Below are 23,139 nucleotides of genomic sequence, written 5' to 3'. Positions count from 1 at the left end.
GTGAGAAGAGGTAATACCCCCCTTTTTTCTCATACAATACACTAGCTAAACAAATTAGAGAAGAGGAGATACTAAATATTCCCAACTCTTACACCGTAGGTACACAGCTCAGCCCTGAGGAAGAACCCTGTAAACAGAATAAAGGGTTTGGAAACGCGTCGGCTGTTCGGCTGTTTTAAGGGAACCTAAACCTTGACGGTTTGGATCAGAGGATCCATGTACACGAATATAGGGCGATTTCAGCAAAAGTGATAAGGCCCAATGTGTCTAGGCCCATAAATAAATATGCATGATGGGTCGTCAGGACTAGCAGAAAAATAAGTACAGGTGTACCAAATTGAGTTGCTCTATTGTCAAAATAGTTATGTGTAACTTTCAATGAATGTTACTATTTGTTACTCACAAAGTATCACATATATGATTTACGTTTGTATTGTTTCAACTGTTTAAGGTATGTTTAAACCTCTGACGTTTGTATAAAATGTAAACAATTTGAAATTTGAATAAGAAATGTATGAATGAATACACGAACCTTCGGAATCTATTTAAAGAAGGCAAATAGCTGCTAAATAAAAAGCAGTTGTGAACTGAATTCGAGCCCTGGCACCTCTGTTTTGATATATTTGTCCAGCCAGGACTTGTAGGACAAAACCCCTCTAGTGCTAAAAGCTCTAACCATTGAGCCACACTTCTCCAAGAGCCATTCGTGATTTTCTTGTACGAGCCTGCTGAGTGAGTCTGCCTGAGCATTCTTCACACCTGGCAGATGGAGCGCCGTTACTGACAATCCCATGGCCAACAGCCAGTTCCATATCGCCTGCGCTTCCTGAGACAGTGTGCGCGATCTCGATCCCCCCTGCTTTTGAGGTAATACCTCGTTGTCGTGTTGTCTGTCTGTACAAGCAGGGAACTGGTCCGGAAGGACTGGTGAAAGGCTTTTCAGCGCCAGATGAACTGCTCTGAGTACCAGAAAGCTTATTTTATACGTGGATTCTGTCTGAGACCACGTGCCTTGAATCTGAAGGTGGTCCGAGTGCACTCCCCAGCCCTGGATAGATGCATCATTCATGATGGTCTGATTCGGTATCTCCTTATGGAAGTGGACCCCTTTGAGGAGATTCGCTGGTGTACACCAGCACTTCAGAGACTGTGGAGCGTGTCGAGACAGTCTGATCCTGGCCTCCCAGCTCCCTCGTCTTTGGTCCCACTGATCCTCCAGACATTCCTGCAACGGCCTCATGTGGAAGCGTACATGTAGGGTGAGAAAGATACAGGAGGCCCTCGACCCCAGCTGAGAAGACACCATCCTCAGAGTTGGTGAGGAGACTGACATGAGGGTCTGAGCTTTTCCGAAAGATCAATAATCTTTGCTCCTCCGTAGGACACACGCTTGCCTTGAGAGTATCGATGGAGGCTCCCAAGTACTGCAGACACTGAACAGAAGTTGGTACAGATTTGTATTGTAGTGTATATTGGATTTATATAGCGCTCATCACCCAGGGGTCTCTAAGCGCTTGCCTTGGGAACCCGTCCTGGCTTTTCCCTGTGAGATAGCCCCTACAGGGCATCCCCAAGGTGAAAGCCAGGCATTCCGCCGCGGGGGGCCGTTGTGGAGATTAAGCAAGCTTAATGCCCAGAGTTGCAGAGTGTGAACCCATGATTAGGTCAGGCACCGAAGCGAGAATTATCAAGTCCGTGGACATTTGAGCTCAAGACCCTGCCGCGGCGGGAAGTGAACCCTGGTCCCGGGTCTGATCTCTGCTTCAGGGTCTGCCTGCTCTAACCAGTGAGCCACACTTCTCCACACCAGTGAGCCACACTTGGACATGTTGATGTGCAGACCCAGGCGGCTCAACAGAACAGCTGTCCTGTTGATGTGAAGTTGCGCTCCCTGGACTGTGGACGCGTTGAACAGCCAGTCGTCCTGGTACGGATACATGAACACCTTGTTCTTTCTAAGGGGCGCGGCAACCACCGCCATGCACTTTGAGAACGTCCTGGGTGCAGACTTCAGGTCGAACGGAAATACTGTGTACTGATAATGGTTGGTGCCGACTAGGAACTGCAGGAACTTCCGATGCTTCTGTGCAATAGATACATGGAAGTACGCGTCCTGCAGATCAATGGCGCACAGCCAGTCTCCTCGAAGCTGCTGAGTATAAATCTGATGCAGGGACAGCATGCAAAACATCTCCCTGCGGATCCATTTGTTTGCTTGTCGCAAATCCAGAATGGGCCTGAACTTGTTTTTGTCCTTTTCTCTTACAAGAAAGAATCTGGATTTTAGACCCTTTCCCTTTTCGAGATGGAGGAACAGCCTCTATCGTCCTTTTTCCTAACAGAGTATCTGCCTCTGCTTGACGTTCGCATAGCAGGAATTGTGAGCGAAATGGTGGAATCGCTGGAGGAGGGCTTACAAAATGTAGATGGATCCAGTGCAAACAATATTCAGCACTCACTGGTCCGGAGTTATTTTTGTCCACTCTGCCAAGTAGTTCTGAATGCTTCCCCCTACCAGAGTGGGTAACAGAAGAGGGGGAAGTAATCCCTCAGGGCTTAGACCCAGCCGGGCCTTTGGTTCCCAATGTGGACCGTTGGTTGCCTCTGCCCCTTTGACGTCTCTGGAAGGGCTGCCGCGGAAACCGCTGTTGTTGCTGCTGCTGCTGTCCCGTCTGACGACCCTGCCCACGTTAGAACTGCTGGGCAGAATAGCGTTGTTGATAGGGGCAGAAATCCTTCTGTTGTTCTTTTGGCTTTTCCAGGCCAACAGCCTTGAGCAACTCCACTTCTGCCTTCAAGCAAGCCATCTTTTCACCAGCATGGGCCCCAAAGAGTGTAGAACCTGAGAAGGGCAGGTAGGTAATCTGTTGCTGAGCCTCCGGTATCAAGGAGGTAAGTCGCAACCAGGAGTGGCACCTCAGATTCACTTCGTGACAGTACCCGTGGGCTGCCAGGAGGGAGGTGTCTGCAGCTGCGCTAACAATCTGATTGGACAACATCATACCTTCATTTTAGACCTCTTGAAAGTCTTTGCGTCTGTCCCTAGGGAGGAGTTAGATGAACTGTTGGAGAGACTCCCATAGCGAGCGATCATATCAGCCCAGAAGAGCAGTCGAACATGCTGCCTTCACGGAAGTGGCTGCCGTACTGCAGACCTTCCTCCCAGCCGAATCCATCTTGCGGCTTTCTTTGTTCAGTGGTACCGTGGACGACGGAGCTGTGGAGAGTTGTTTCTTGGCCGCCACCACAATGACGAATCCGTTGTACGATCCGCCCTAAGGAGAGCAGGCTCCGAATCCGGGGGTCTGTACTTCTTTTGAAACCTCGATGGAGCAAACTTCACAGAAGAAGGTGTTAGGAAGAGTTCCATAGCCGGTTCCTCCAAACAGGGCACCAAAGGAAGCAACGGACGTGAGAGGTGTTTCCGTTGAGCGTCTCGAAGATGACCGAGGTGGATTTTATTTATTTATTTATTTATTTAAGGATTTGTAAAGCGCCTGGTGACCCGGAGGCATCCCCGCGCTGTGAAACCTAAAAATTGGCTAAGAGGGGAGAAAAAATTTTATTTGGGGAAAAGCAGAGTTTTGAGCTGCTTGCGAAAACGCAAGTAGCAGGGTTCCAACCGCACACTGCGGGGAAGCGAGTTCCAGCGTGTGGCTGCCTTTATGGAGAAACGGCGACCTCCAGTACGTACCCTCCACTTGGGGACATTTGCCAGTCGCTCATTGTCCGAGCGCTGAGATCTCAAGGCTTTGTACGGGGTAACCATGTCTCCTAGGATCGAAGGGCCTTGTCCATTGAGGAGCTTGTGAGCGATGCTTGTGAGCGGTGCACATTGCCTTAAACTCGATCCTCTCTCGCACTGGCAACCAGTGGAGCGCCTAAAGTGCTGGTCTGGCAGAGGATCTGGAGGGAAGACCCATCAGCATCCGGGCAGCTGCATTTTGGGTTTGTTGTAGCTTGCCCAGAGTAGCTTCAGGGGCTCCTAAATAGACAGCATAGCTGTAATCCAGTTGTGCAAGAACCAGTCCTTAAACCAGGAGTTTCCTAGATTGAAGGGGAAGCAGAGGAAGGATCTTGCGGACTGACCGCATAAGTCCAAAGCAGGTTCCAGCTGTTTTAGTTGCCTGGGTTTTCATAGATAAGTCCGGTTCAAGCCAGACCCCCAGACTCTTAATTTCTTTCTTGGGGGCGGGCACCTCACCCATGGTATCGGGCCAAACAGATGATGGAATTGCCGACCACTTCTTGCCCATCAGCATAACTTCTGTTTTGGACCCGTTGAGTTTGAGTGAGGATTCGCTCATCCAGAGGTGGATTTTCTGGATGCAGTGCAAGAGATTATCTGGGCATTGATCAAGGTGTGAGAGAGAGACGACCAGTTGCATGTCGTCCGCATAACTCACACTCTTGATGCCGAAGGGGGCAACTACATCCTCCAAAGGAGCCATATAGGCATTAAAAAGGGTGGGACTCAGTGAGGAACCCTGGGGAACCCCACTTGTCAGAGGAAGAGGGTCAGAACGGGAGTTGCCATCCCAGACCTGAAACGAACGGCCCGACAGGAATGACTCTATCCAGGCCAACGCAGTGCCCCCGAGTCCTCCCCTGGCCAGTCGGTGGAGCAGGACACGGTGATTTACCGTGTCAAAGGCTGCACTAAGGTCCAGGAGGATCACTGCCACTGACCCCCCCGAATCCAAAATGCACCTTGCCTCCTCGATGATGGCGAGGAGGGCAGTGTCCGTACCTTGGCCAGGGCGAAACCCCGTTTAGGACCGTCGCAGCAAATTGTTGGATTTCAGAAACTGGGACAACTGGGCGTTGACCAGTTTTTCGGCAATTTTGCTGATGCCCGGGAGGAGCGAGATCGGCCTATAATTGGCCAGATCAGCGGGATCCAGTTGGTTTTTTTTTTTAAGAAGGGCTTTAACTACCGCCCCCTTCCAGCTAGGAGGGACGGTGCCTTGGGACAGTGAAGCATTAATCAACTCCAGAACTAGAGGAACAATCGCAGAAGCGACTGCTTTCAGAAACCTCATGGGAGCAGGGTCACGGGGAGAGCCACTTTTCATCTTGGCCAGGTCTTTTCGACTTCGTCCGATGAGACCGCCCTAAAAGCATTAAGCTGCGGGCGAGGGACACCTACTGGGCAAGTGTCGGGCGACACATTGTCCCAGCAAGGTAGCTGACTAGGCTGCGGAAGTGAATCTAAGATGTGGGAGATTTTAGAGTCAAAATATTTTGCTAATTCTTTACTCCTGTCCGGTAGGGCCCTGGTCAGTGGAGGGGGTTGTGGAACCTTTAGGAGTCCTTTGACGATGAGATAGGATTCTCTTGCGGAGTTAGTGGCATTTTTTATCCTATCGTCATAGTAGGAGGCTTTAGAAATTTTTAGAGCAGATTTATATGCTCTCACAGTCCTCCGGTAGGAGTCTTTACTGGAGTGGAGCCAGTCCTTCCTCCACAGTCGCTCCGCTTTTTTACATTCCTTGCGGAGGGCTCTGAGTTCCAGGCTAAACCAGGGGGCCGAGCCTGTCTTTCCGCTCTTGTCTTCGCGGGTTTTTATAGGTATGATAGAGTCAAGTGAGTCGGAAATCCACTTCCTGAAGTTGCTATCAGCTATAACAGGGTCCCCGGAGGGGGTCGTTGATTCCAGAGCTCTGGCCCAGTCCTTGGTTGAGAGTCTGGACCATGCCCTGTCCTGGGTGTACGTGACGGGCTTGTGGGGCTTCCTAAATTCTCCTGGCCAAAAAAGGGGGACCAAAAAATGGTCTGTCCAGGGGAGGGGGCAAGAAGGTCTAGCCTGGAGGGTACGGACATTTGTAAAAACTGGGTCTAGCAAGTGGCCCTTGATATGGGTGCCTCCGGTATTGGCCAGTTGGAGGCCATAAGCAGCCAAGTCTAGTATAAAGTCAGCAGCCCCTGTGTCTAGGGGATCATCAAAGTGGATATTGAGGTCCCCTAGCATAGTAAAGTTAGGTGTAGAGTGGGCAAGTGCTGAGATAGAATCTAGTAGGGCGCTAGCAAAGGGGCCAAAATGGCCGGGGGGGCAATACACCAGAAGACCTGCCAGAGAGGTTGTCGGGGCCAGATGGATGGTAAAATGGCAACTCTCCGAGTCCTTGATGTGAGCATCGCTAATTCTGCATGAGAAATGATCTCTGTGCAAAATGGCCAGTCCGCCCCCTCTACCAGAGGGGCGTACTTGGGACATGATAAGAAAACCCGGGGCCAGAGCCAAGACCACATCCGAGTCCAAATGCGTTGTGAGCCAAGTTTCCGTAAGAAACAGGATGTCTAGCTCATGGTCCACGAGCAGATGGTTAATAAGAAGGGCGTGCATAGGGAGCGACCTACAGTTCAGTTCTGCTAATTTCAGGCCAGAGTGTGAGATTGGTGCCTGAGTCAGTTATAATTTGACCGGGGGGCAGATAACGCAGTTTGTGAAATGTCCGTCTGATTCGTGAACATAATTACATTGTGTGTTCTTTGTAGGTCTAAGACTTAGTAAAGCACGACGCGAGTAACTCACCCTATCGGTGTGCCCGTCCGGCATGGGTTCTGGCCCTGAGCCCAGTCGTGCGCGGACGGGCTTGCCTTAGGCGCTCCCGCTGCGCTCGTCCCCTGCGCTTCCTAGGGATGCACATATTTATAGAAGAAAGAGGGCGTGGCCTCCAGCAATGGGCGTGGCCAGGGGGCTTGGCGCGCAAAAGGCAGCAGTGTTTGTTTCAACCCGTCAGCGCTAAAATCCGCTGTACGGTGTTGTTTCCTGCGGCGTGTAGCAAGGGGAAGTGCTCAGGGGTAAGTAACAGTGGATAAAATCAAGTGCTAAACAATTTTATAAACAAGTTAAAAATGCGATCAAAATGCACCCGTCTTCCGCCTCAGGCGCTCAGGTTTCTTATGGCGCGACTAGCAATCAGGGCGCTTTAAGTATCCTGTGTTGTGGTGGGCGTGGCCTCCAGCAATGGGCGTGGCCAGGGGGCTTGGCGCGCGAAAGGCAGCAGTGTTTGTTTCAACCCGTCAGCGCTAAAATCCGCTGTACGGTGTTGTTTCCTGCGGCGTGTAGCAAGGGGAAGTGCTCAGGGGTAAGTAACAGTGGATAAAATCAAGTGCTAAACAATTTTATAAACAAGTAAAAAATGCGATCAAAATGCAGCCGGCTTCCGCCTCAGGAGCTCAGGTTTCTTAATGGGGTAGGCACAGCCAGTGCGATCCCCAGTTTTGCCGCTCCTCTCAACAGCACGCCCTGAGACGTGGCAATGTCATCCAGTGGGGAAACCTTCGTAGGTGGAGAGTCCGACAACGTGTGTGAGTACCTCCTGCCACTAGAGGAATCTGTGTCCCTTGTATGCATGGATTGCGACCTCTCTCTGCGATGACGATGTCGTGATCTAGGAGAAGACCTGCACCCGCTGGAGAAGCGGTGCCTAGTCCCAGAACGAGGTCATGGCCTTCTGGGTAGAGCCGGGATCACCGGCACAGGCGGTTGAGGATGAAGAGGTGGCGGAGTCGGAGACAGAGGCTTTGTTGGAGGCGAAGGTGGTGGTGGTGGTGTTCTAGGCCGTGTAGGTGAGCGCCGAGAAACCTCAGCCAATTCCAGAGACCTAGATGGTGAGTGGCCCTGGAGTATTCCGTATCTGATGTCCGAATCGCACTCCTTCTTGCAAGCAGGCCTCGAAGAGGGTGCTCTGGAGGTAGAATTCCCCGAAGACGAGCGCCAATGTCGCCGCGACCGAGGACTATCTGATGTGGAAATGCTGACCACCGAGAGAGACCGGCTACTGAAGGATGACCACCTTCCAGATGTGGACCCCCTGAACGTCTATCTTCTCCTCGACGTCGACGATCTCCTTCTCTACGCTGACCTGCGCGTCGGCGTGGACGGCGAACAGTGGTGTCGCCTCGACGGCGAGTGCCGATCCCTTGGTGACTCATATCGATGCCGATGATGTGTCGACGTCGTATGCGAAGTCCTTGACGTTGACCTCGTCCGAGGTCTTGACGTCTTTCCCCTCGACGCTGCGCGTCGACGTTGCTTCGACCCAGAGCTCTGGGTCGACAGGAGCATATCGTCGTCATACCTTTCGACGTCGTACCCATCGACCTCAACTGGTGCCGTTTCTGGGCCTTCTTGTGACTGGGGTGCCCCCCCCAGAGGCCGGTGCGCGGGCAAAGGATGAAAAAGAGTCCGTCCATACCCAGAGGTGCCACCTGTCTCCTGATGTCTTCTCCGCTCCAGGCCTTGAAGACGGATCTTCTCCCTGTCACGCAGGGTCGCCCTGGAGAAAGATTTGCAGATGGAACAGGAGTCAGGTACATTCGAGGATGGAAGACAGAGAATGCAAACCCTGTGTGAGTCTGATTTGGCCTTCTTTCTGCCACACTCAGGGCACTTGTCAAACAAAGCTGGAATTTTTACAAGAAATAGGTGGCCCAGCTGTCCAAAAAAGACAGCAAATGGAAGATAAAGACCTCAGACGTTTTAGTGAAACACTAAAACTTAACAAAAAGCTAAAAAAAATTGAAGAAATCCCAATAAAAGGTACAGTTCAATGCTCCAGGGTCCTGCTTGCAGGAGCCGGAAAAAAGAACTGGAAGTAACTTGGCTTTGGCTGAGCATCATGGGATACCGTCGGTCTCTAAAGGGTTCCTTAAAGGCACGATATCCCTATTCCAGACACATAATGACAGCCTGTGGGGCTTGTCTGGCCAGCCCTTCCTTTCTATCATGACAAAGGATTTTTGTGAAGGGGATTTCTCTATATGTGAAACTTAGCAAAATGTGTAAATTATTTGGCCATCCTTTCTCCACCTCAGGATGTAGTGCTGACCAGTGTAGCCTTGTTAATGTCAGGCTGCATTATTTGTCTTTGATTTTCTCTTAAGTATCTATGCAGGTCTGCAGAAGAGGAAAACTTAAGAGACTATTTCGATTGCTCTGGGGTCCACGCACATGGGCGGGACTATTCCCAGATTATGACTATACACAGAGATCCCCTACTACAGAAGCAAGGTTAGAAAATAAAGACAGTACCATATCTTACTAGGTTCATTCTAAATATATTTAAGAAGCGGTCACCAATTCTAAGGGCAAATTTATAGTCAGATTTTATAGACGGATGCCTCTATTCCTTCTCTCCGCCATAGTGCATGTTCTTGGCCACTGATGCCTTAAAGATATTGACCAGAGGAAAGTGCCCCTTTTTGACTTGGTCACAACCACTTTTGGCCTGATGCAATTTTAACAGACGTGCACTGGGCTTCTATGTTAACCTGAAGGCTGATCGACCATACTACCCCATAATAGAGTACTTTAGGATTGCATTTAAAAGCCCTTGTCCACTAGTAAGTAACCCCTGGACTCTGTACACAGTATAACAGATTTTTGATATATCACATAAAGAGCCAGCTTCCTACAACGAGGCAAAACAAAGCCGCATAATAGCAATTTTAATTTGTGGAGACAGAGCGAGAGGGAGATTGAGGGGTAGTTTGGAATGAGGGCAATAAAAGAGTGGGCTATCACAAGTATTTCTGTATAGCCAAAGTGAGGCAAGCAGGTGAGGAGCAGGAAGTCGGGTGTATTGGTTTCTATAAAAGGAGGTAGTATGAAACAATATGGTTCCCCTTGTGTTGCTTATGAAAGGTGGTGATTAGGATGGTGGGCAACAATGGAAAGGCCCGACTGGCTGTCGGCGGTTCCATCAACCTTAGTACAATGCGAACGCCTCCAAGCGGTCTCACTGCTCATCTCTTGTATTGTGGTGGGTGTTGTGTGCTGCAGCACATGCCGCAGTACAAGAATTTGACAAGGAACATATCCCTGCACTACATGGCAGGCAGCATGCGGGGTTTGCCACATGGGTTAGGGATATGTAGGGAGGTTCCATAGGTGCCTCTCTAAGCCTAAAATCAAGGGCCAGGGGGATAAGTACAGGCACCCAATATCCCTTTCCGACAGCCTTTCCGTGGCTGGTGAACTGCCATGAAACGGCTGGAGGGGAGTGAGATCGTAATCCCTACGGTGGTGCCTGGTAGGCACAGCCATCATTGCATGGATTGTGAGGAACTCCGCTGTACAGGCAGGCTCAAGGAGCCCGTCAGATGTGTCGCCATCACACAGCCCACCATTGTAATATGACAGGCAGAAAACCTGTCTACGATGGCGGTGATACAGCCACCAACGGGGTGGCGGTCTAACCGCCATCGTAATCGCCCGCTTAGTGTCTGGCTTAACTGTTGAGATTACAGAAATAGTTTTTTTACCATATCCTCATCTACCATGTTATCGTCTTATTTAACACCGGAAGGTTTATAATTAGACTGTATAATATATTGTTAGTTACTTGTACACTTTTTAGGTCATCCTCCAACTGCTTTATCCTAGATTTAGACCAAGCCTTCAGCTTAAAGAATTTGGATTCGGATTTGTTGGCTTCTTCACTTTTCAATTTGACTTGAGCTGCAAAATAAAACACAAAAAGATTTCATATTAATGTTTTAGACACTTTATCAATTTCATATTTTTTGTAGCAAACCGAATGAATAACTTGAAAATGCATCTAAACAGCAGAACAATTCTGCATGTAACCAGAACAATACATTTCCTCCATTTCCAGTTTAACTCTGCTAGTATACTTTTAATTCATCTGAAATATCAAGAATATTGTTTTTGATTTGCAAGAATACAAAGAATACAAATACCTTCCAGTCTTTCAATTTTCACCTTGACTGAATCATCTATTTGAATTGTTTGCTCCGAGCTACTCTGGCCAGCACTACTGAGCTCTCCTATTTGTTTCTGAAACTGCAGCAGGAGTTGGTCTTTCTCCTGGATTTCGGTCTCATGTTTCTCTTCAATTTCCTGCACTTCTGCTTTGTGTTTAACATTGATCAACTTCAGCTCAGTCTGGTGTTTATCCATCATATCTCTCAACTGGGCTCTCATCACATGCTTTTCTGCATCAAGTTTTGACTGGAGATTCTCTTTTTCAGACTCAAGTCGCTTGGATCGGTCATTAACTTCCTGTATGAGCACAAAGCAATAATGGACTAGTAAAATGTGGAAGTGCAATCACTATACCTGATGAGTTTATAATAAAAACACTATCCATATCATATAAAAAAGGTAACAAGAGAAGAGGCCGTAATTGTAAATCATATAGGAAAGCATAATGAAGTAAAGGAACAATTCACACTGCTTGCTTCTAGGAGGCAAATGAAAAAAAGTTTCTTAAATCAACTAAGAGTCCTTTGTGATGAGCGTCTTTCTTCTTTCTTTAACTCTTCTCCAAGGTCGGGGCATTACTCAGTCTATTTAACGGCACATTTAACAATGACAATTTTTTCAACACAGTATTTCCCATCACAAAATGAGCTATACATTTTTACTTTCGAGGGTAGGAACCCTAGAAAGCACTGAGTTTAGGCAAGTATTAGAGTTCACATTTTTAAATCGAGTTTAAAACTAAATTCTATGTGGAGTCAGTTTGGAATCAAGGACATATAATAGTTATGAAGAAATGCCCCTCTTAAGAACCCACTAAGAACAATTCTCAAAACAAAGTAAATCATGAACTTTTATAACAAATCCTAATGCAGAGCAAATTCATTTGAACAATCCTAAACAATATTAATAGTTACACTCAATCTTACATCAACACTTACTCGCTCCAATTCTGCGTTAGAAAGCCAGTTTAGAAAAACAAAAAACCTCGTTGGGCCAGAGAGCATCAACAACGTTTAGATCTCAAAGTCCATTACGGGGCATCATCAGGACGTAGGGATAGAGAGAGCACTATATAAATCCTAGGTCGAATAATTTTCTAACGGCGAAGGTGCAGGCACAAGGAAGAAAAATGACTTTTGCCTAATTTACATGTATTGGCAAGAGCAAGAGACAAATAATTCATTTTGTTAGTGAAGGATAGTTGTCCTGCTGTGGGACATCTTGGAGCAGGGAACTTCCAGCTAGCACAAACATGTGGGCCTCTGTAATAAGTCTCTTAGATGATGGGAAGCAAGTGTGACTTAGTTTGGGTATGTAGGGTGCTAACAAATATTGAAAATTGGCCAGGATGTGGCAACAATGTCAGAGTCTCTGATAGCAATGTGATCAATATTGACATGAATGGTGTGGTCTACGTTTTAGCTTTTCTTCCCTTCTAAGACTATTCTCCCTGGATGGCCCCTGTAGGAGTCCTTGGGGGATATGTGTTCAGTACCAGTGGCAAAAGACTGACTCCTGGAGGCCTCATTGGAATTTTTTCTTTTACTTGAGACTGGAAGTTCCCAAAGTCTTATCCATTTGTGGTCTATAGGTGACATGCAGTTATTTATTAATCTGTTTTTAACAAAACTCACATTCTTTAGTGGGTGGACAGCTTGTAGGGCCGCCAGATTCTGTCAAAAGGCATTGCTGCTAATAGTGAAGACTGAGAAAAAAAATTATTGAACGCTCGAACACGGATGCCTGAAGTGTTATGAACAGACTCTGAATCCCCTCTCATAAATATACCAAATATTGAATATGCTACTTACCAGTATGCATCTGTTCTTGGCATGTAGGGCTGCTGACATTCATATCTGTGCGTAGATCGCAGCCTAGTGTTGGGTCCGGATGATCGCACATTGTTGTCCTGGAAGAGTCTTCGAAGTATCACAAGATAGGTGGCTCCTCCCCTGGACTACAGTGCGCATGGGCATCGACTCCATCCTCAGATTGTTTTTAGCCATTGCGGCCAAGATGGAGTGAAACTAAGTGAATGATGACCATGCTAGAAGTATGTGTGAATGCTGCAGCCGCTACAGGCGCCGGGGAGCAGGGCGGGCGATATGAATGTCAGCAGCCCTACATGCCAAGAACAGATGCATACTGGTAAGTAGCAGATTCGGTTCGAGGCATGTGGGCTGCTGAATTCATATCTGTGCATAGAATACATAGCAGTCCCTCCATTAACGGCGGCCGCCCGTGCCAGCTGCAGCAGTTTGGAAAAGTGTTTTTAGAACAGCCTGCCCTACAGCTGCCTGCTGTTTGGAGTGCACATCAACACAGTAATGTTTTGTAAATGTGTGTGTGGTAGACCATGTGGCTGCTCTACATATATCTTCCAAAGGATTATTTCCAAGGAAAGCCATGGAGGCCCCCAACTTTCGGGTGGAGTGGGCTCGTGGTGGAATGGTGAGAGTGTGCTTGGCTTTCTGATAGCAGATCTGAATACATTTAACGATCCACCTGGCTATACCAGCCTTGGAAATGGGGTGACCTTTGTGTTGTGGCGCAAAGGCAACAAATAGTTGTTTAGTCTTCCTAAAATCTTTGGTCCTATCAATGTAATACATTAGGGCCCTTTTGACGTCAAGTGTGTGGAGCATTCTCTCCGCAAGTGACTCTGGATTTTGGAAGAACACAGGTAGTTCTATAGTCTGGTTGATATGGAACTGAGACACTACCTTAGGAAGGAATTTGAATAAATGGCTCTTGGATAGTTAGTGCCTGGAGTTCACTAACTCGTTGTAGCGACGTAATCGCTATAAAGAAAGCCACTTTCCATGTCAAGAATTGAATCTCGCAGGAATGCAGTGGTTCAAAAGGAGGACCCATCAGCCTGGTGAGGACCACATTGAGGTTCCACTCCGGAGCTGGTGGCGTCCACGGTGGAATGACTCGTTTGAGTCCTTCCAGAAAGGCTTTAATGGCCGGCACCCTGAAAAGTGAGAGGTGCTGTCTGTTTTGGAGATAAGCAGCCATTGCGGATAAATGTATACGAATGGAAGCATAGGCCAGATTACATTTGTACAGATGTAAAAGATAACAAATGATGTTTTGAATAGATGCATCCAGCGGGTTAATGTTGTGGTCTGCACAATAAATGACAAACCGCTTCCACTTCGCCACATAGCATGCTCTGGTGGTGGGCTTCCTTGCCTCCCGGATGATGTCCATACAGTCAGGAGGTAAGTTAAGGTAGCCAAACTCTAAGACTTCAGGAGACAGATCGCCAGGTTGAGCTGTTGCGGATCTGGATGCTGAATGTCGCCATGGCTCTGCGTCAAAAGACTGGGTGTGAGGCGCAGCCTTTGATGCGGTACCACGGACAGTTCCAGAAACGTGGTATACCATGGTTGGACGAGCCTACGTTGGAGCAACCAGGATGAGAGTCATCGAGTGCTGCTACAGCTTGCGTGCCACCAGCGGTATTAGAGGTGCTGGGGGTAAAGCGTACGCAAATTTGCCTGACCAGTTCATCCATATCGCATTGCCTTGCGACTGTGGGTGTGGAAACCTGGCGGCAAACCTTCGGCATTTTGCGTTCTCCTTTGTGACGAACAGGTCTATCTCTGGATGACCCCACCTTTGGAAGTACGGGTGGAGTACTGATGGATGTATCTCCCACTCGTGCATTTGGTGGCTGTACCTGCTGAGCAGGTCCGCCATCTGATTGTCCTTGCCTGGGAGGTGTTCTGCCATGAGGAAGATGTTTCTCTGAATGGCCCACTTCCACATGCTCTGAGCCAGATGAAACAACTGTGGAGAGTGTGTTCCTCCCTGCTACTGAATGTAGTACATGGCAGTCATGTTGTCCGTCCGGATCAACATGACCTTGTTGCACAGATGTACTTTGAAGGCTTTCAGTGCGATGAAGATCGCCATCCGTTCCAGAACATTGATGTGCATCTTCCTTTGCTGTGGTGTCCATAGTCCCTGCACAGTGTAGTGGAGTACATGAGCTCCCCATCCCTGGAGAGAAGCGTCCGTCGTCAGGATGTTCCGTGGCACAGGCTCTTGGAACGGTCGTCCCTTGCAAAGGTTTTGTGGATTCCACCAATGCAGAGAGTTGTATGCCCGACCGCTCACCAACACTAGGTCTTTCAACTGTCCGTGAGCCTGAGTCCACTGACGTGCTAAGCACTCCTGAAGCGGACGCATATGTAGTCTCGCGTGCTGGACTATGGGGTGTTTACTTGTTACAACGCATTTTTTACAACGCACTACTGTTACAACGCATCCATTACAACGCGGATACTGTTACAACTCATGTTTTTACAACGCATTTTTTTACAACGCAGGTACCTTTACAACGCATACCATTACAACGTAAGTATTGGTAAGTATATAGTTATATTTTAAATGTTATATGTTTGGGGTTAAGGGGTATTTTTAGGGGTTAGGGTCAGTTTTGGGTTTTAGGGTAAAGGGGTATTTTTAGGGGTTAGGGTCAGTTTTGGGTTTTAGTGTAAAGGGGTATTTTTAGGGTTCAGGGTCAGTTTTGGGTTTTAGGGTAAAGGGGTATTTTTAGGGTTCAGGGTCAGTTTTGGGTTTTAGGGTAAAGGGGTATTTTTAGGGTTCAGGGTCAGTTTTGGGTTTTAGGGTAAAGGGGTATTTTTAGGGTTCAGGGTCAGTTTTGGGTTTTAGGGTAAAGGGGTATTTTTAGGGTTCAGGGTCAGTTTTGGGTTTTAGGGTAAAGGGGTATTTTTAGGGTTCAGGGTCAGTTTTGGGTTTTAGGGTAAAGGGGTATTTTTAGGGTTCAGGGTCAGTTTTGGGTTTTAGGGTAAAGGGGTATTTTTAGGGTTCAGGGTCAGTTTTGGGTTTTAGGGTAAAGGGGTATTTTTAGGGGTTAGGGTCAGTTTTGGGTTTTAGGGTAAAGGGGTATTTTTAGGGTTCAGGGTCAGTTTTGGGTTTTAGTGTAAAGGGGTATTTTTAGGGTTCAGGGTCAGTTTTGGGTTTTAGTGTAAAGGGGTATTTTTAGGGTTCAGGGTCAGTTTTGGGTTTTAGGGTAAAGGGGTATTTTTAGGGTTCAGGGTCAGTTTTGGGTTTTAGGGTAAAGGGGTATTTTTAGGGTTCAGGGTCAGTTTTGGGTTTTAGGGTAAAGGGGTATTTTTAGGGTTCAGGGTCAGTTTTGGGTTTTAGGGTAAAGGGGTATTTTTAGGGTTCAGGGTCAGTTTGGGGTTTTAGGGTAAAGGGGTATTTTTAGGGTTCAGGGTCAGTTTTGGGTTTTAGGGTAAAGGGGTATTTTTAGGGTTCAGGGTCAGTTTTGGGTTTTAGGGTAAAGGGGTATTTTTAGGGTTCAGGGTCAGTTTTGGGTTTTAGGGTAAAGGGGTATTTTTAGGGTTCAGGGTCAGTTTTGGGTTTTTGGGTAAAGGGGTATTTTTAGGGTTCAGGGTCAGTTTTGGGTTTTAGGGTAAAGGGGTATTTTTAGGGTTCAGGGTCAGTTTTGGGTTTTAGGGTAAAGGGGTATTTTTAGGGTTCAGGGTCAGTTTTAAGTTTTTGGGGTACAGGGTAAAAATAAATTAAATTTAATTTTAATTTAAATTATTTAATAGCAAATAAATTAAATTAAATTACTTTGCATTATTTTTGGGGTTGAGGGTCAGTTTTGAGTTTTTGGGGTACAGGGGTACAGGGTAAAAATAAAGTAACATTAATTTAAATTTAAATTAATTTACGGAAATTAAATTATTTAAAATTACATTAAATTATACTTTTAAAATTAAGTTACTATTATATTATTCTTATTAATATATACTTACCAATACTTACGTTGTAATGGTCTGCGTTGTAAAGGTACCTGCGTTGTAAAAAAATGCGTTGTAAATACATGCGTTGTTACATGACCCGCGTTGTAAAAACCGCGTTGTAACAGTATGCGGAGTAAAAGTCCGCGTTGTAACATCATATATCCGGACTATGGAGATGCTGGAGGCCATCATGCCTATCAACTGCATGAACACTCGCGCTGAAAGCGAGTTTTGAGGTCTGAATTTCTGTATCAGCGATTAAATGCTGCTGACCCTCACTGAATTTGTCTGTGCTGTGGCTGCCAGAGTGTTTATCGTCGCACCCAGATACTGCTGTATGTGGGCGGGTTGCAGGTGGGACTTTGGGTAAATCAGTGAGAATCCTAGATCGTGAAGAAGGTGAATGGTGTGGGACATGTGGGTGACACACCACTGGGCTGACTTTGCCTGGATGAGCCAGTCGTCCAGATAAGGGTAGACGTGAATGTTTTGTCTCCTTAGGTGCGCCGCCACCGTCGCCAGGCACTTTGTAAACACCCTGGGTGCTGTGGTGACCCCGAAAGGCAAACCCTGGAACTGGTAATGTTGGTTTTGGATGGTGAACCGGAGGTATTTTTTGTGTGACGGGTGCAACGGAACGTGAAAATACGCATCCTTTAGATCTAAAGTTGTGAGAAAATCCCCCTGACTGAGCAACGGTAGGACTTGCTGCAGGGTCAGCATGTGAAAGTGCTCCGATAGAATGTACTGATTGAGGGGTCTGAGGTCCAATATGGGTCTGAGGGACCCGTCCTTTTTTGGTATCAAGAAGTACAGTGAGTAAACTCCTGTGCCTCTTTCTTCCACAGGCACAAGCTTGATTGCCCCTTTTTGCAGCATGACGAGGACCTCCTGCTGCAATAAGTGCAAATGCTCGGCGGACATAGGACGGTGTCTTGGGGGTATGTTGGGTGGAGTGGATGTTAACTCCAGACAATAACCGTACTGTATAAGCTGTGTGACCCACCTGTCTGTGGTGATGGATTTCCAGACTGGCAGGAACTGTTGAAGTCTCCCCCCGACCGTTGTTGCATGGTCGGGGGGCAGTGACAAGGCGTCACTGTTGGGGGGGCGGAGCTTGCTGGCGTCCATACTGGACGTGTGAGCGCTGAGCTCCTCGCCGAGGCCCCAACAAAATCCTCCTAAACTATCCTTAAAGTGCCAAAATAATCTCATCTGCGGTGGTGTGCTCCCCCGCTCCGCCCGGAGCATCCAGACGGACCTAATTCCGGCGGCTTGGCGGCCGCGCGGAGTGCCCCGGGGGAGGACTCTGGCGGTGGCGGACCAGGCCTGAAGCCGCGACCTAGCTTGCAGGAGCACCCTGGCGACGTCACCCTGCGTGCGGCCTGGGAGGCCCTGAACGCTCCGGATGCGAGGACCCGAGGTCGGGGATAGAGCGTTCGCTTCCCATACTCTCCGTTCTCCCTACCAGGAGTCACAGTGACGGATGCGACCTGCGCTGTGGTGGCCCAGAACCTTGGTGGGCGTTAGCTGAGGGGCCGCTGCTGAGCACCCGGGGACGCTCCTGCCGGGTGCCCTGCCTTTGCCCCCCCACGCGCACCGCCATTATTGCCTGATCCGGCCGTGGGAGGCCCTGGTCCGCCGGCGTGGTCTGCTGGACTGTCGGTACATTGATCGCACCGTCGCGCCGGCGGAAGATAGAAGCCTGGAACAGTGATACCGACTGTCGGCGGTTTGGCCTGTAAGTACCCCGGGGGTTCTGTTGGATCCGCGACGTGGGAGGGTGTCCTTCCCTCTCATACCAGGACTAATGCTGAAATCTGCGCCCCTCGAAATTCGCTAGGGGTGGAAGCATTACCGGACACGGGTCTGTGGTGCACCTTGAAGGCGACCGGCTGGCACACTCCCGAACGCACGATTGCCGCCATCTTGGAGTCGGGTCTGGCACTAGGGCGGCCATTTGCTACAAACACTGGATGTTGACTCTGGCTGCGCTGCAAGACCACACATAGAGGGAAGGTCCAGGTCAGCACAGACAACTACGGAGGACGTGGCTAACTGCTTTGATGTACTTCTGCCAATGCCTGAGCCCTGCATGGTCGTGAGGCACCAGGAACACCTTACCCGGGATACAGACTGAGTCCTCATAGAGACGGGCTGTGTGCAGGGGAGACATCGCACAGGAACTGTATTGCGATCATCTGCAAGGTCTCGTGGGGTGCTGCTGTTTGTCGCGTACAAGAGGTGCGAATTGCTGTAGCGGCCCCCCGCAATCCTGGTGGCGCGTGAGGACTGAGCACTGACGCCTGGGGCCCGGGGTCTGCGTTGAGGCCGGGAAGAACATTGGGCTGCTCCGACGTGCTGTAGACACCTGCGGTGTGGGTCGCTTGCATGTCCACCAGACTAGCCATGGGCAAAAACGATAAGACACAATCTAAACTCACTTTTGAACAGCGGCGAGCCAAGGGGTCCGAGATGCCGGCCCCGGAGACATCCCCGAAAGGAGCGGCCTCGGTGGGTTCCATGAGCTCGGATATCCGCGAAATGCTGGTCGCGATGGAGAAAGGGATACAGGACAGTATAGCAGCGGTTGGGACTAAAATTAATGCCCTGTCCTATCGCATGGATCGCATGTCGGAACGGGTGGATAAACACGCTGAGCGTCTTGACATGGCGGAACGACGGCTGACGGAGGCGGAGGAAGCTCAGTCGGAGTGGGACAAGGATCATAAGCAATTTGGCAGGCTTTTGCAGATTATCCAAGACAAATCGGAGGATTTGGAAGCAAGGTCACGGAGATCCAACATCCGTATTACAGGTGTGGCGGAGACTACACAAACCGGCAAAATGGAGCTCTTCGTGGAGAAACTCTTGAAAGCCCTGCTCGGGGATGAGGTCTTTTCCCCTATGTTTATAGTGGAGAGGGCCCACCGCACTCTGGGACCCAGACCGCAGCCGGTTGCGAATCCGAGACCAATCCTAGCGAAGCTACTGAACTACCGGGATAGAGACACTGCACTTCGCTTAGCTAGGGACAAGGGCAAGCTGCAATATGAGGGGATGGACATCTCGCTCTATCAAGACTTCACTGCAAAGGTACAGGAGGAGAGGAGGCAATTTGCTCCATACAAAAAACAGCTGCGCGATCTCGGATTGGACTATGCGATGCTATACCCAGCGAAGCTTCGGATTAACAGACAAGGGCATTCACATTTCTTTACTGACCCCAGGGAGTTGCAGAAGTCACTGAAGGAGTGGTCCAAAGAACGCAGGAATAGCCCGAGGAGAGACCAGGAGGACCTTGCTTCCTCTTCGCTACTGGAGGAGCAGGATTGAGTGCTCCACACTGGCTCAACCCGGTCACAGCCTTGCTGCGGTCAGCACACCACCTCTGGGAAGCTGCTGCTCAGCATCATGAAGTGTAGGGTGTGCGGATGGTGTTGTGTTTAATCCGCATGGATGGAGTCCTGACATTGCACTGTGGATTTCCGGCTGGTTGAGATTTTACTGATTTGTCTTCGTAGTACGGGGATCCGGGAGGGTTCCTCTTCCGGAGTGGCAGTGTCATGTCACAGTTCTTGTTATTTGGGTAGGGGGATCGAGTCGCTGTTGGAACTCAGAGGGGAGCTGCATTACCGGAGGAGGGGGGGAGTGACACTATTTGGTTATAAGACTGAATCTTATGTTGGCACTGAATGTTGGCAAGGGGCATGGCACTGGAGCGCAGTAGCAAAGCAGTTTTGGACTGATTGATACCTGTTTTTGCTGGCAACGTCTGCCCCTGTGCTTTTGGCTCACAGGCTCTGGAGAGAGTCATTTCAGGGACTGTATAAGTTGGGTTACAGGGGGGATGGGGGGCGGTAACGAGATCTGTCTGACCAGGTTGGGGGCGGTCGGCTGTGGGTGGGGGGAGGGGCTTCTTATCTGATCAGATTGGGGTAGTTTGTCTTGATGGTTTGGAGTATTTTGTTTCAGTGGGGGGTTGTGCCAGGTATCAGGGGTGATGTTGCAGAGTCTGTGGTCCTGACTACAGAACCTAAAGGTTCTAGGTATCTTGTGTGTAACTATCTACTAGTGCGGAACATAAATGGAGGAACATGAAATCCTGAGTTTGAACGGTGGTCCTGGTCTCTTAAAGGTGCTATCCTGGAACGTAAGGGGGCTGAATGATTACAGGAAGCTACGGAAGGTTATGAGCTATCTCCACAGGCACTGTATCGATGTAGCCCTGCTGCAGGAAACACACCTCCCACTCACAAGTAAAATGTTGTCTGCTAGAGGTCTGAGTGGCTGTAGTGTGGCGGCTGGTTTCACTACCCACTCGAGGGGGGTGGTGACGTGGGTAAACCCCAGATCGAACCTAAAGTTGGCTCCCCTGTCCGCTGATCCGGAGGGTTGGTACCTCATTGCTCGTTGCACAGGTAAAGGTCACGATTTGCTGGTGGTAAATGTTTATGGTCCGAACTTTGATAATCCTGCCTTCTACTCAGCCCTGGCGGATATGGGCAGATTGAATGTTGGTTCCAGAATGATCTGGGGGGGAGATTTCTATTTTGTGATGCACCCAGAGCTAGATCGGTCAACGGGGTCGGTCCGCAGCCCTGAGGCAGCTGCCGCTCTCATGCACTCGGAACTAATCAAGTTAGACCTGGTAGACATATGGAGACACAGACACCCAGGGAAGGGGGGGTACACGCATTACTCATCCTACCATGATATACACACTAGGATTGACTATTGGTTTGTGTCTACCCCGCTCCTGAGATCTGTGACGAATTGCACAATCCTCCCCCGCACGTTGTCAGACCACTCGCCACTGCTTCTGTCCGTCACTGCACCTGCTAGGCAAATACCCCCGTTCACCTGGCGGTTCCCTCCGTATTCCTTGTTGGACGAGGTGTTCAGAGGGGAGATAGCAGAGGACATAGACACGTTCTTTGAAACCAACTTGGGGTCAGTGGACTGCTTTCAGACGGTGTGGGACACCTTTAAGATTTACATCCGTGGGATGACGATAGGAAAACACTCTGGGGTACTCAGATCAATAAGGCACAAGCTCAAAAGTCTCGAAGCACAATTGGCTGATTTAGAGAAGTAACATAGGCGCACATCGGACAGAAACACGGAAGAGCAGATTAAGAACCTACTTAAGGAATTCAATGAGGAGGCGGACAGGGAGGTCAAACACATGGGGAAGTATGCTACAGCGCGTGCATATGGGGAGAGGGATCGTCCGGGTTCTCTGTTAGCCAGGCTGATGCGCAATAGCAGACCCCAACTCGTGGTGGAGGAATTAGTTACGTCCTCGGGGGAGGTAGTCACGGAGGAAGCCGACATAGTTGCAGAATTTAAGGACTACTACTCTAAACTCTATAGTACTAGAGTATGGAGGATGAAATTGACGACTACCTGAGCTATATAAGGATGCCCTTCCTAAAAAACTTCCAAAGAGAATTCTTAATAATGCCCATACAACGGGACAAGTTTCTGGAGGCACTGGAAGGAATGAGGTCATCCAGTGCTCCAGGTGCTGATGGGCTCACCGTAGCTTTTTATAAGGCCTGTAAAGATACTCTCATACCGCATTTGATGTCCCTCTTGGATGATATATGTTAACAAGGTAGCATGTCGAAGTCCATGCGTGAGGCCCTTCTTATCACAATCCCTAAACCGGGGAAGTCCCCCAGGGATTGCGGTTCTTACAGGCCGCTTTCTCTGCTGAATGTGGACGCCAAATTATATGCGAAAGTACTAGCGGCGAGACTGGCTATAATTGTCCCGGAGATGGTCGCCCCGGAGCAGGCGGGCTTTGTTCTTGCTAGGAACCTAACGTATAACCTCCGCACTGTCCTAAGCACCATCCAGCATGTGAGACAAGACAACAAGGCACTGGAGATATTCCTGGACATGGAGAAGGCCTTCGACTCTGTGGAGTGGCCCTTCATGCTAAGGGTATTGCGGAAGTATGGGCTGGGGGAACCCTTTTTACAAATGCTAGGTGCCCTTTACTACAAACCCTCGGCGCGGCTAAAAAGGGGAGTTACTATCACTGATCCAATCGAAATCAGCAGAGGCACTAGACAGGGTTTTCCCCTGTCCCCGCTACTGTATGCACTGGTGGCGGAGCCCCTGGCGTGTGCGATCAGGGAATACCACGAACACGAGGGTATCAACTTCCCTGCGTATAAGATCGGTATATCCACGTATGCGGATGATACCTTGCTCTATGTCAGGGAGCCGGAGACTAATCTGGCTTCGGTGCTGCGGGAGGTGGTGAAATTTGGAGCGCTTTCTGGTTTACGGGTGAACTGGGACAAATCGGTGGCTCTCCCGCTCACTCCAGGTTACTGTCCCGTTTGCAATGGAATATCCGCTACAATGGACCTCGGATCCCATACGGTATCTGGGGATTCGTCTACATACTGACCCCGAGCTATTGGTTCGGGAGAACTACGGGAGGGCATACAGCAAACTCGAAGACGACGTCGAGAGCTGGTGCAGATTGCTGCTGTCCCTGATGGGGAGGATAGCGATAATGAAAATGGTGGTGCTGCCTCGGTTCCTGTTCCTCTTTACCAACATACCTGTGGTCCTGCCCAAATCCTTCTTTCGGCG

At 49.1% G+C, this 23,139-nt stretch overlaps 1 protein-coding gene across 4 annotated transcripts in view; it reads right to left on the bottom strand.

Moving 5' to 3' along the window:
• LOC147729254 (uncharacterized) overlaps nucleotides 1–23,139 on the bottom strand; it is a 690,765-nt gene that overhangs the window by 496,310 nt on the left and 171,316 nt on the right. For 2 of the 4 annotated variants that reach the window (XM_086959552.1, XM_086959555.1), the window contains exons 10-11: nucleotides 10,711–11,032; nucleotides 10,353–10,468 (exon numbers count right to left, since the gene is read on the bottom strand). In XM_086959552.1, coding sequence (XP_086815678.1) covers nucleotides 10,353–10,468; nucleotides 10,711–11,032 — 438 coding nt within the window. The remainder of the gene's footprint in view (nucleotides 1–10,352; nucleotides 10,469–10,710; nucleotides 11,033–23,139) is intronic. The other 2 variants (XM_086959553.1, XM_086959556.1) reach the window with 1 other exon arrangement.

This window comes from Lissotriton vulgaris, chromosome 2_2, assembly GCF_964263255.1.
Source record: "Lissotriton vulgaris chromosome 2_2, aLisVul1.2, whole genome shotgun sequence".
Classification (NCBI taxonomy): Eukaryota; Metazoa; Chordata; class Amphibia; order Caudata; family Salamandridae; genus Lissotriton; species Lissotriton vulgaris.
This window is presented reverse-complemented; position numbering and strand designations above follow the sequence as displayed.